Source organism: Musca domestica, unplaced genomic scaffold (genome assembly GCF_030504385.1).
Source record: "Musca domestica strain aabys unplaced genomic scaffold, Musca_domestica.polishedcontigs.V.1.1 9, whole genome shotgun sequence".
Taxonomy (NCBI): domain Eukaryota; kingdom Metazoa; phylum Arthropoda; class Insecta; order Diptera; family Muscidae; genus Musca; species Musca domestica.
In genome coordinates this window covers 11646845-11660644 of record NW_026712435.1, presented here as the reverse complement: position 1 = coordinate 11660644, position 13800 = coordinate 11646845, and the positions used below count along the sequence as shown (strand labels likewise).

The following is a 13800-nucleotide window of genomic DNA, read 5'->3' as shown; positions in this document are numbered from 1 at the left end:
ATATCGGACATTACTTTGCTCTGTTGGTCATTAATTTGAATATTGAAATTGTTTGTTTGAGTTTGAATAAACAGACATGCAGACACACAATCAATTCACACAGCATACAGGGTGATCTTTTATTAGTGATCTAAAAATGATGCCTTGAATGGTAACAAAGTGAAAAACAATGGACGAAAAAATATGCATATCAATGGTCAATACTTTTGTTTTAGTTTGATCTCAAAAGCTGTAAGCTTTTTCAAAAGTATATAAAACAAATATTCTTAAACCTACTAAAAATTCAAAATGTTTTTTGCACTTCAATATTATGGTAATTGAAATAGAAACTATGAGGGCCAAAAAATGGGCCCTTAAAAAAGTTTGGCATAGGAATCCAAAACTTTTTTGGGATTAAGATCTACTTACTACTTTCCGTTTAGGATACAGCTAAAGCGGTGGAGGGTATTTTATACCCTCAGCCATATGACTAGAGAGGTTATATACCATTTTATAAATTATGACTTCCCTCATCGAAATAACGGTTTTAGACCTTATGTATTTTTGGATTAAATTCTTTTTAGGACTATAACTTTTGAAAGGAGTATCCGATTTAATCCAAATTTGGTACATCGTAATATAATTATCAAACAGAGATCAAGTTCGAAAATGAGCAATATCGGCCCACTCTTTCTGGTACGAAATTTTCAAAAAAAAAAAAAAAAAGGGAAAGAATAATCCGATTTTGCTCCAACTTTGCAAATTCTAATATTTGCATGAATGCTAGGTCAGGTGTTACAATGGATAATATCGGGCCACTCCATCGAGTACCTCCCCCACAAAGAGTCAACATTTTGAATAATTTTAACTTTTATAAAATTTGATGTCCGATTGTCTTCAAAGTACACACATCACAATCTTTTTATTAACCCAATGTCTGGTGTGAAGATGGAATAAATCGGCCCACTCCTTCTGATACCTCACCCTCAAAGGGTACAATTTTTTGAATATCCATGAAGCTCATAAAAAGCGATATTAAATATTTATATCAACACATTTTTGCTAAAACAAGATCTGTTGTGAAGATGATGACTTTATCTGGTACCTCACGAACATTTTAACTTTTTCTAAAAATTATCACATATCTCATATAAAGTGAAGGAAATAACCAATATAGCCCAAACCTTCGAAACCTACTCCATAGAGTCAACAATTTGAATCATCATAACAGAAGTCAAAATAGATTTAAATGATCGAATATTGGCTGAGGGTATACATCTGTCGGCAAAACCGACTAATTCTTTTTAACTTGTTTTTTTTTTCTTGAATTTCTGCAACATTTCGCCGGACTGTAAAATTATTAATTGTTTGAAGATTTTTGGTGAAAAATATCGCTTATCACGGGCCATTCAAAGATATGTTTTCCAATCTGAATGACAGAGTTTTTTCTCTAGGAACATTCCCTCATTTACTAAATATGTTAAACAAGTGATTATTTTAGTATGCCAACTTTTGTCCAACCCTGTATCAAAAGGGAAACAACAATTAAAATTGGCCTCAATTCAAATCATTAGAAATAAATGAGCAGAGATATGTCCGAATGTGTGTATGTAATGTACATCAATATGCATGAGTTTGTGATCGCTGTTTATAAATGGTAGCTTTTAATTTATATACCGCTCAATCGTTTATAACATGACGCACTTAAGTTGATGCAGCAGGTTGTTTTGACAAGTGTTCTCCGCCTTCACCTTCCCCGTCATCGAGCAAACCAAAAATGCACTTGTTGTATGGGATATATGTACATATGTATGTTAATACAAGCCTCCTTCCTCATCGACGTCATCGATGTTTCAAAATCTTATTATTTTCTTTTTCGAAATTCATTAACGGGAAATGAAAAGACAAATTGTATTGTCATGAAGATATTTCAAATCGAAATCTAATTAATTTGTTGGAAACGAAACATTCTTGTTTTTTTTTTTTAATATTATCTGCAGAACCATGAATTGGTATTTAATTATGTTTTCTTTACTATTTTATTGTTACAGATCAATTGTACAAAATGACCAAGGAACAGACAGCAGTTATACCCGAAGAGCTTTATAATTTGACGCAATTAGCCGAAGTGGCAGCTGGTCGATTAAACACCGCCGCGGAGGAGAAGTGGCCACGGAAACACCATCACATTGGCGAAATGGAGTCACTGAACGTTGAACGTCGTAATGAGATAATTAACCATAAAACCGCACATGGACTGATGAAAGATATACAAGGGCATTCACAGGCAGCTGACGAAGAAGATCAGGGCGATGAAAAGAGGCAGTGTTTAACAATGCTAAATTGTGAAATATCCGCCGCCATTAAGACAGAAAACAGATCACCCGTGCCGTCATTTGATGCCTTCCCAGAGCAAGAAAAATATAATCTCCAGCAACAACAGCAGCAGTATGACCACCTTCAACATCTACATGATCATCAACGCAGCCAACATAATCTTCATGTTTGTAACTCGAATTCGAATGGTGCCGCGTTCTATTCCTCTTCGGATGATGACTCCAACTATTATAGCCATAAAGTATTTGATCGCAAAAAACTGCGTAGATCCACAATATCCGATAATTCACCACGTTACGATGAACACTCATCGTGTAGCAGTAAATCCGGCAGCAGTAACAGCAGCTGCAGCAGTAGCAGTGGCAGCAGTGATGAGCAATGCTATAACCAACACCAAGCTACGCCATCGTCTAGTGATGAGATCTTACAACAAATGCACATGGAATCCCATACGGATGCTGGTCTTAATCTTCTCGATGATGAACACATATGTCCTGAATGTGGCAAAAAGTATTCAACATCATCGAACTTGGCAAGACATCGACAAACCCATAGGTCCGTAACATTTAACGATTTTGAGTCGATGGAGGATTTAAAAATGTCTAATTTTAGCGATGATTTACATTTCAGGTCGATTATGGATAAAAAGGCCAGACATTGTCCATTCTGTGAGAAGGTCTATGTTTCTATGCCTGCCTTTTCGATGCATGTTCGCACCCACAGCCAGGGCTGTGAGTGTCAGTATTGTGGCAAAAAGTTCTCTAGGCCGTGGCTATTGCAGGGCCATATTCGAACGCACACCGGTAAGTTTGCGAGAATTTTAAAATTTAAATCTTTTTGTAAAGTTAATACGGATATTTAACAAGTAAAAAGGGAGTAGGTTCGACCGGTTCTGAATATCCTACATAATTGGAAGGAAATTTTCAAAGAAATAATATCCGCTAAAACTTCTGCTAAAATCTTAAAAATAGCGAATAGAGCCATTATAATGTGATTCCAGACGAAGAGGTGGATCTGCATAGGCAATTTTTGTGATAGGCCATTACAATATTTAAATACGAAACTTGAAAAAATCCGGATTAATGTAGTTAAAATTATCAAAATACCGTATATACGGAGGATATATGGGGGCTATGCAAAGAACTGGACCGACATAGACAATTTTTTGTCACAGGCTGTAGTACCCATTATTAACTTAAAATACGAAATTTCAAACAATTTCGGTGAATATTGGAGAGAGGAACCGATATATAGGGCCTATGCGAAGACCTGCACATAGACAATTTTCTGTCACAGGCTGTAGTACCTATTAAGAACTTTAAATACGAAATCTCCTAACCTAAAATCGTCGAAATACCAATATAGGGAGGTACCGATGTATGTGGCCTATACGAACTCTAAATACGAAATTTTGAAAGATCTCCGGTGAATAATTTAGCTGAAATCATCCTTGACCTCCATAGACAACTTTCTGTCACAGTCTCCAATACCTATTAGGAACTTCAAATACGAAATTTCAAACAAATCAAATACCGCATATAGGAAGGTACCGATATATGGGTTTTGCGAAGACCTGGACCTGTATAGACAATTTCCTGTCACAGGCTGTAGTAGCTATTAGAAACTTCAAATACGAAATTTCAAACAATTGCGGTTAATATTGTCGCTAAAATCAAAAAAATACCGAACGTTGAGGGGTACCGTTATATGGAAACTATACGAAGACGTGGGCCTGCATACGCATTTTTTGTGGTAGGCTGTAGTACCTATTTGAAATTTCAAATACGAAATTTCAAACAATTTCGGTGAAAATTCTACCTTAAATCGTCAAAATACCGTATATACGGAGGTACCGATGTATGGGGCCCATACGAAGACCTGAACCAGCATAGACAATTTTCTATCACAGGCTGTAGTAGCTATTAGAAACTTCAAATACGAAATTTGAAATAATTTCGGTAAATAGGGTACCTAAAATCGTCAAAATATCGAATGTAGGGAGGTACCGTAATATAGATGCTATATGAAGATGTGGGCCTGCAACGCAATTTTTTGTCATAGATTGTAGTACCCATTACGAACTCTAAATACGAAATTTAAAACAATTCTAGTCAATAATGTCCCTAAAATCATCAAAATTCCGAACAGACAATTTTATTGAAAAATTTGCCTACAATCATCAAAATACCGAATATCAGGGGTACAGTTATATGGGGCTATATGATATCGTGACCGATGAAGTAAATCTTCGAATTTGACCTGCCTGCAGACAAAAGACTGATCTGTGCAAAATTTTAGCTTTTATCTTTATTCGTTTTGACTCTTGAATGATTACAACAGACGAATATAGGGGAGTACTAAATGGGGACTCTACGAAGACCAGGACGCACATTAGGGACTTCAAATACGAAAATTGATACCATTCCGGCGAATAATGCCGTTTCGTGCAATGATTTTGTGCTAGAGATGTACATATGATCAAGAGTGTACATTTATCATTTTCCCCCACTGATTTATATCCAAATATCCTAATAAAATATTTAAACAAATTCTCACATTCTCTCATTTCAGGTGAAAAGCCCTTCAAATGCAACGTTTGCACCAAAGCCTTTGCCGACAAATCAAACTTACGTGCACACATACAGACGCATTCGAATACAAAACCACACACCTGCAAACGATGCGGCAAAGCATTTGCCCTCAAATCCTACCTGTATAAACATGAAGAGTCTTCGTGTTTGAAAAATCACCATAGATCTGACAAGGAAGTACGATCCAATCGATCCCAGCATAGCCATCAGCAAACCCCAAAAAACAACATGACATCAAGTAATTATGGACAAAATCATGTTAACAATCTTGGTAATCTTGCCGAATCGGCTAAATCCACATTGGCCACCAAGCTATTGCAAAAGGAAAAAGAACGACAGCAGACAGTATTACAATATGCCAGTATGGCGGCTACAAATGCCAATTCAGGAGGGTTACAAATAATTGCATTGGCCAGTGAAACTGGGATGGATAGGCCACAGCAGCAGCAGCAGCAACAACACCAAAAATCCTATACAATGTTGACCAGTCCAATGGGCGCGGAGGATTATGATCATTATAAACGTATAAGTGTTATACAGACACCAGCCATCACCAGTCTATCGGGTGGAGGTCATCTATTTTCATCTGGCCATCTGAGTGTGGATGTAAGCCAGGCTCCTCCAACCAACGCCTCCACCACCACCCACATGCAAGTCCAATTTTATAATACAACAGCAGCGCCACCTAGCGAACAACTGCAAGATCAACCTGTTGATTTTTCACCCAAAAACAATTTTACACATTCGGCCAAAACAAGTCCTTTTGAATTGACTGGAAACTATGCCATTGTGGCCTGAAAATAGGTTAGCCAACCAAAAAAATCATTGAAACTGGAAAAAGACAACAAAATGTATCTCAGAAGAAATTTTTAGGAATTTATACAAATCGACAATGAAACTGTGCATAAAACAAAAAGAGATATGAATAGGATCAAAAAAAAAAACAGGAAAGACACTAATTGGAAGGATACGTATTCGAAAGGCTTCCCACCCATCTCCTCTCTCTCTCTCGTGTAACAATGTAATGATGGTATTTTTTATGATTTTAGTACACAAGCAAACATACTTACATACATACATAGTTATTAAGTTAATAGAAACCAAAACCAAAAAAACACATGTGATAGTAAACTTACTTACATACGTACTTGTACATATTTATTTACACATCTAATTTTTGAAATATGTACACTCTCATTTAGTAGTTATGTAGAATTTCCAAAGAGTAGAACTTTTTTTATAGAAACCATATTTTCCATATTTTCATTTCTTTGAGAATGATAATGTGTATCCCATGAAGGTGAAATTAATTGGTCTCTCTCCCTCTCTCTCTCTATCTATCTATCTATCTATCTATCTATCTTTGAATATAAGATTTCCGTAAAGAAAAAGATTTTGCATGTGAAATTGAAAAAATATTTATGTATATTTCTAGACCTTCGAATACGTGCTAAACAAAGAGGCCTCTGCAGGAACGCACACCGAGAAGCCCTGGGGAACAGCCGAACTTCGAAATCTTCTCTTTTTCTAATTTTACATAGAAATTAATTTTTAGTTCTGAAATGCTTTCTGGGTATTCTCTGTATTTCTGAAGTATTCTTCCCCAATTTTATGATTTCTGTGGTACAATATTTGAAGGGAATATATAAGTATCGATAATTGTTGATATTCTCATACGTACGCTTACAGAAAATATATATTTGATACATTCAGAATTGCATATGCTATAACAATATCATCTCTCTCTCTCTCTCTCTCTCTCTCTCTGGGATTTTTTCCATATTGAGACAAAAATATAAACAACCGTCAATCTCATAGGGTTCAATTTCTAATATTTTTCTAAAATCAAGATCGGTTATGAGGATGGTCTATATGAGTGCAGTCCTTCAATTTATTGACAGACGTTTGACTGGAAAATCCGTTAAACCGTTAACATTGAATGAATTTCTGAACACCTTGGGATATTCTCGCCAAACTTTCAAAGAGAGTTCCAGATCCGGTCCATATTCATTGTGGGTATATACAGTTCAAAATTTGCACATGTTAATATTTATAATTACAATAATTACACAGTGATCCACATTTTGGTAAAAACTCTCGAAATTTATGAAATTTCAAAGTGAGCATGCGTCGATATATTTGCCTTTTATAGAGGAAGTGTGAAAACGCCTCTCAAGTCTGGTACCTCTTACGCGAAACTTCAAAAATGTTGTCTACTAATCTCATATTGAGCAATGGGAGTGTGCAATGTGGTTTATAATTTTTTTATTTAGGTCAAAAGTAGGACGGGCCGACTTTATGATACCCCACACCACTATGCTTATTGAGTAGAGCTACCCATAACAAATAAACATTTATATGGGGAATGGAGCTATGCGAACTATATCCAAATTTGAACCGATCTCCATAACATTTAGCGGAGGTATTTCTAAGTTGCATCCGATAACTAGCACCAAATACCATTGTTGTGGAGTCAATTTTATAGATGAGAGGGACTTAAATACATATCTGTATCTGAACCGATTCTCACGAAATTTGACACACTTTCTCCCAGGCTGAATTCGATCTATCCAAACCTGAACAGATCTCGATGCAATTTGGCAGAGGTATTTCTAGAATATATATGTGAGGGACTTAAACCACAAATCTGGTGAATCAAATATATAAGATATATAGCCATATCTGAACCGATTTTGCCAACTTTGAGGCATTTGCTTCTAGGCTGAATTTGGTCGTATGGGCAAAAATCTACTCCATTTGGGCTTATATTAATAATTTTTTGGCCATAACCCTGAAATCGGATAAAGATATATATGGGATATATACACCCGAATCTGAACCGATCTCGAGAAAATTTGGCAAAGATTGTTCTGAGCTGTGTTTGATATATTTTTCCGAATATCGTTGTTGTGGAGTGCATATTACGGCTATGGGGGACAAAAATAATGATGAAAAATATATAGGAGAGCTATAGCTTTATCTTAAACTTTAGCCTGTAATGTAAATTTTATATATCATAATCTTTCACAAATCTAGTTCATAAAGGTGAACAAATTTTAATATAAATATTGATCCGACTAAATAGAAATAAATATCTTCTGAATAGTCAAAGTTAATTACGCTTTAAAACCCATTACCATAGCACCTCAAATTGCGCATTAGCGTCCCCAAAGAGTCTATGTTCTTGTTCATAGTAAAATTAAATGACGAAGGATATACCAGGATAAAACGTGACCCAACAAATATTCTCCTGGGGGTTACAAATTCAATAAAATACAAAATCTTCTGTTGTGACCACACATTAGATGTGAAAGTGGACTTGGGGATACACCAATGTGGGGACTTTACTTAAATAAATTCCTATGTGGCAATTATCTGCATGATGCTACCCCATACATTTTTTTAGCCAAATCAATTGATGAAGGTGGTCAAACCAATATGGGCCTACTCTGAAAATTTCAAAGTTTATGCGAAGAGGTTCTCTATCCCCTTAGAAACAAAAATGATAAATAAGGGCCAAAAAATGAAAAAAGTGGCAAAGACCCCAAAAATAGCTTAAATCATAGATGGTTATATAAATATGAAATCGGGTTGTACCCTTATCCGTGAGTTATGGTCGATATCAAAACCTGCAAAAGCGATTTAAGGTATCTTGAATGTTTGGGAAGAATTTCTGGAAGGATATAAATCCTTTTCTTACTAAAAGTCCCATTCGCTCTACTATTTTGCACCCTTTAATTTTAGTATTTTACTGATTGTACTCCCAAAGAATTTTGCATTTTGAGCTCTCATTGGACGGATTATTGTCACATGAAAGAAGTAGGTCCATGCTTTGAAATGAGCCTCATTAGACTTTTTCGGTCATTTTTGTTTGTTTAAATGTGTTCGCATCTTCCAGCTGCACCACGATGTAGGCCCTGGAGTTGAAGGGTAGATGTCAGTTAATATCCTATTTCGCACTTATTTCATTTTTTTGGTGAAAAATTGTATATAGTGAAAAATTATTCTTTATTTTGTTCACAAAAAATCAATATGATAATACAAATTGAACGAAATTGACAAAAGAAGAATAAAAAATTGAAAAAATCTTCAACTTGTTCGCTGATTTTTTACAGCAAATGTTTAAAGATCTTAAAATTCGATTCTATTGATTTTTTTTCGATTTTTTCCAGACTTGAGAATTTTTGCAATGAGATCTCTTTTTCGTGATTTTTTAGCGATTTTTTAAAAAGTAATTATCTTTTAACTTTGGTGTGACCGCGTTAAATTATTTCGATATCACCTATTCCGTATCGCCACCACATAATTCGGTACTACACTTCCATGTAACCCGCCATCAATTTCAGTTCTCAAGAAATCAAGTCAATTTAATAAATTGGTATTAGTATTCGAATTCAAAAATAAAATATAAAAACACTACAAATGTACATTAGAAAAAAGTAAGTCGAAATGGAAAAAAATCATGCAAAATAAAACATTACTATTGTACATTTTAAAAGTCAAAATGAAAATGTTAATATATCACATTTTTCCGCGATTTTTTTGGATATTATCCTTTTCGGAGAGGAGACAATTCAGAATTTGTGTGAATCATTAAAATCAGTCCAGCGGTTCTTAAGTTATAAGCGTAGTAACTAACACAACTTTCTTTTATATATATAGATGACTAGCTGAACCCGGTGCGCTTCGCTACCCCTTTTGATTTTATATGCATTCAAAATTTTATTTACGAATATATGTTGGATAAAGAAAAACAAATTTAAAAATTAAAAAAAAAATATTGCACTAATTTAAGGCGTAAATAACCAAAACCATTAGAAAAGCAGTAACATGACATACATACACGAAGGGTTTGTCCTTTGGATTTATTTATTTCATAGCAAATACCAAGCGTGCAGGAAACTGCAATTTTTTTAAGTAGAGTGGCATTTCTATTGCAAGTAGTGAATTCGAGATAGCAACATACTTCGCCGTAATAAGCGTATTTCAAATAAATTGTTGTGTTGTTTTTTAGTGTTAGCCTAAGGCGTTGTGGGTCAATGGTTCTTATTAAAATCATATCCCAATCTGATCCGATTTAAATATAATTAAAAAAAATTACTTTTACACCAAACTCCGCCACACCTTTCATATTTAATTGAAATTGGTGCGTCAAATATGTGAAATCGGCCGAGAATATATATATGGGAGCTATATCCAAATCTTAACTAATTTCCAATTAATTTATCACATTTATTATTATAACAAAATTCCGCCACACATTCTGAATTTCATTGGAATCGGTCATATATCGTGTTTGGTGCATAATATGTATGAAATCGGCCGAAATATATATGTTAGCTATATCCAAACCTCAACTGATTTCAATATAATTTGGCAATTTTTGCTGGTGCCAGATTTTGTCTCTCTCGCTTTGGGTGCATCAAATATGTGAAATCGGCTGAGTATATATATGGAGCTATAATCACATCTGAGCGTATTTGAATATAATTTGTCAAATTTATTTTTGTACCAAATTTAGCCACTCATGCCGAATTTCGTTAGAATCGGAAATACGTATCGTGTTTTGTGCATCAAATATGTGAAATCGGCGGATAATATATATGGGAGCTATATCCAAATCTGAACCGATTTTAATATAATTCGACTAATTTATTTTCTAATCAAAATCCCGTTACATATTCCAAATTTCTTTGGAATCGAACATACATATCGTGTATGGTGCATAAATCGGTCGAAAATATATATGAGAGCTATATCTAAATCTGAACCGATTTTAATATAATTTGACAAATGTATATTTGTTTTAATTTCCGCTACACATTTCAAATTTCATTGAAATTAGAGACACATAGCGTGTTTGGTGCATCAAATACATGAAATCGGTCGAAAATATATATGGGAGCTATATCCAAATCTGAACCGATTTCAATATAATTTGAAAAATTCATTTTTGCTCCCGATTCCGTTACTTATTTTAAATTTCATTAAATTTGGACATACATATCTTGTTTGGTCCACCAAATACATGAAATCGGCCGAAAATGTATATGAGAGCTATATCCAAATCTGAACCGATTTCAATATAATTTGGGAAATAATTTTTTTTAGATAAAATCTATCACACGTTTCAAATTTCATTGAAATTGGGGATACATAGCGTGTTTGGTGCATCAAATGCTTGAAATCGGTCGAAAATATATATGGGAGCTATATCCAAATCTGAACCGATTTCAATATAATTTGAAAAATTCATTTTTGCTCCCGATTCCGTTACTTATTTTAAATTTCATTAAATTTGGACATACATATCTTGTTTGGTCCACCAAATACATGAAATCGGCCGAAAATGTATATGGGAGCTATATCCAAATCTGAACCGATTTCAATATAATTTGGGAAATAATTTTTTTTAGATAAAATCTATCACACGTTTCAAATTTCATTGAAATTGGGGATACATAGCGTGTTTGGTGCATCAAATGCTTGAAATCGGCCGAAAATATATATGGGAGCTATATCCAAATCTGAACCGATTTCAATATAATTTGAAAAATTCATTTTTGCTCCCGATTCCGTTACTTATTTTAAATTTCATTAAATTTGGACATACATATCTTGTTTGGTCCACCAAATACATGAAATCGGCCGAAAATGTATATGAGAGCTATATCCAAATCTGAACCGATTTCAATATAATTTGGGAAATAATTTTTTTTAGATAAAATCTATCACACGTTTCAAATTTCATTGAAATTGGGGATACATAGCGTGTTTGGTGCATCAAATGCTTGAAATCGGCCGAAAATATATATGGGAGCTATATCCAAATCTGAACCGATTTCAATATAATTTGAAAAATTCATTTTTGCTCCCGATTCCGTTACTTATTTTAAATTTCATTAAATTTGGACATACATATCTTGTTTGGTCCACCAAATACATGAAATCGGCCGAAAATGTATATGAGAGCTATATCCAAATCTGAACCGATTTCAATATAATTTGGGAAATAATTTTTTTTAGATAAAATCTATCACACGTTTCAAATTTCATTGAAATTGGGGATACATAGCGTGTTTGGTGCATCAAATGCTTGAAATCGGTCGAAAATATATATGGGAGCTATATCCAAATCTGAACCGATTTCAATATAATTTGAAAAATTCATTTTTGCTCCCGATTCCGTTACTTATTTTAAATTTCATTAAATTTGGACATACATATCTTGTTTGGTCCACCAAATACATGAAATCGGCCGAAAATGTATATGGGAGCTATATCCAAATCTGAACCGATTTCAATATAATTTGGGAAATAATTTTTTTTAGATAAAATCTATCACACGTTTCAAATTTCATTGAAATTGGGGATACATAGCGTGTTTGGTGCATCAAATGCTTGAAATCGGCCGAAAATATATATGGGAGCTATATCCAAATCTGAACCGATTTCAATATAATTTGAAAAATTCATTTTTGCTCCCGATTCCGTTACTTATTTTAAATTTCATTAAATTTGGACATACATATCTTGTTTGGTCCACCAAATACATGAAATCGGCCGAGAATGTATATGGGAGCTATATCCAAATCTGAACCGATTTCAATATAATTTGGGAAATAATTTTTTTTAGATAAAATCTATCACACGTTTCAAATTTCATTGAAATTGGGGATACATAGCGTGTTTGGTGCATCAAATGCTTGAAATCGGCCGAAAATATATATGGGAGCTATATCCAAATCTGAACCGATTTCAATATAATTTGAAAAATTCATTTTTGCTCCCGATTCCGTTACTTATTTTAAATTTCATTAAATTTGGACATACATATCTTGTTTGGTCCACCAAATACATGAAATCGGCCGAAAATGTATATGAGAGCTATATCCAAATCTGAACCGATTTCAATATAATTTGGGAAATAATTTTTTTTTAGATAAAATCTATCACACGTTTCAAATTTCATTGAAATTGGGGATACATAGCGTGTTTGGTGCATCAAATGCTTGAAATCGGCCGAAAATATATATGGGAGCTATATCCAAATCTGAACCGATTTCAATATAATTTGACAAATTTATTTTCGGATCAAATCCCGTCACATATTCCAAATTTCATTGGAATGGAACATTCATATTGTGTTTGAGGCATCAAATGAACGAAATCGGTCGAAAATATATATGGGAGCTATATCCAAATCTGAACCGATTACAATATAATTTACCAAACTTATTTTTGTTCCAAATTCCGTTACACATTCCAAATTTGGAGACTGTATCTTTAACCGATCAATAGATATGTGCATATAAAATCTAAATTTTTGGGAGGTACCTCCGATTCTGATGCTATATCTCCAGTTCCAAGTGGAAATTCAAAAATGTATATAGCCTATGTTACTTTCAGGCGATGTTGCAGTATATATGGAAATTTTCAGAAAAATCTATTCAGCAGTTTTCGAGTCCATAAATTACAAACAAACAAACAAACAAACAAACAAACGTACAAACATTTTCCTCTTTTATAGATATAGATTTTCTTCAAATTTGACATACCTGCTTCTATGGTCAATTTGGTCGTACGCTACATATTCAATCTTAATTGGACTAATATTACACATTTGGTGAGCAATAAAAGACGAATCGGACGAAGATATGTATGGAACCTATATCGAAATTTTGACAGATTTTCTTCAATTTCAATAGGGTTTCTCCTTCGGTCAAACAAATGATTTTGTTAAAATTTCACCTCAATAGGCTAATACATGCGACTTGTACTTTGTTTACCAAAAAACATGGACGGATGGACATGCATAAATCGACTCAGAATTTGATTCTATTCAGATCATCAAAAGCAACTATAGGTATATCTCGCTTCCTTCTCCATTTTA

At 33.9% G+C, this 13800-nt stretch overlaps 1 protein-coding gene and 1 long non-coding RNA gene across 3 annotated transcripts in view; one reads left to right on the top strand and one right to left on the bottom strand.

Annotated features, from left to right (window-relative positions):
- LOC101893488 (zinc finger protein 571) overlaps positions 1-9542 on the top strand; it is a 30340-nt gene extending 20798 nt beyond the window's left edge. Inside the window, exons 2-4 of one of the 2 annotated variants that reach the window (XM_005186168.4) lie at positions 2031-2871; positions 2947-3119; positions 4888-9542. In XM_005186168.4, coding sequence (XP_005186225.1) covers positions 2045-2871; positions 2947-3119; positions 4888-5705 — 1818 coding nt within the window. In that variant the 5' untranslated portion in view covers positions 2031-2044 and the 3' untranslated portion in view covers positions 5706-9542. Of the gene's footprint in view, positions 1-2030; positions 2872-2928; positions 3120-4887 lie in introns of both variants that reach the window. The other variant, XM_005186167.4, reaches the window with a different exon arrangement.
- LOC109613913 (uncharacterized) overlaps positions 1-13800 on the bottom strand; it is a 53296-nt gene that overhangs the window by 3336 nt on the left and 36160 nt on the right. The window lies entirely within an intron of this gene.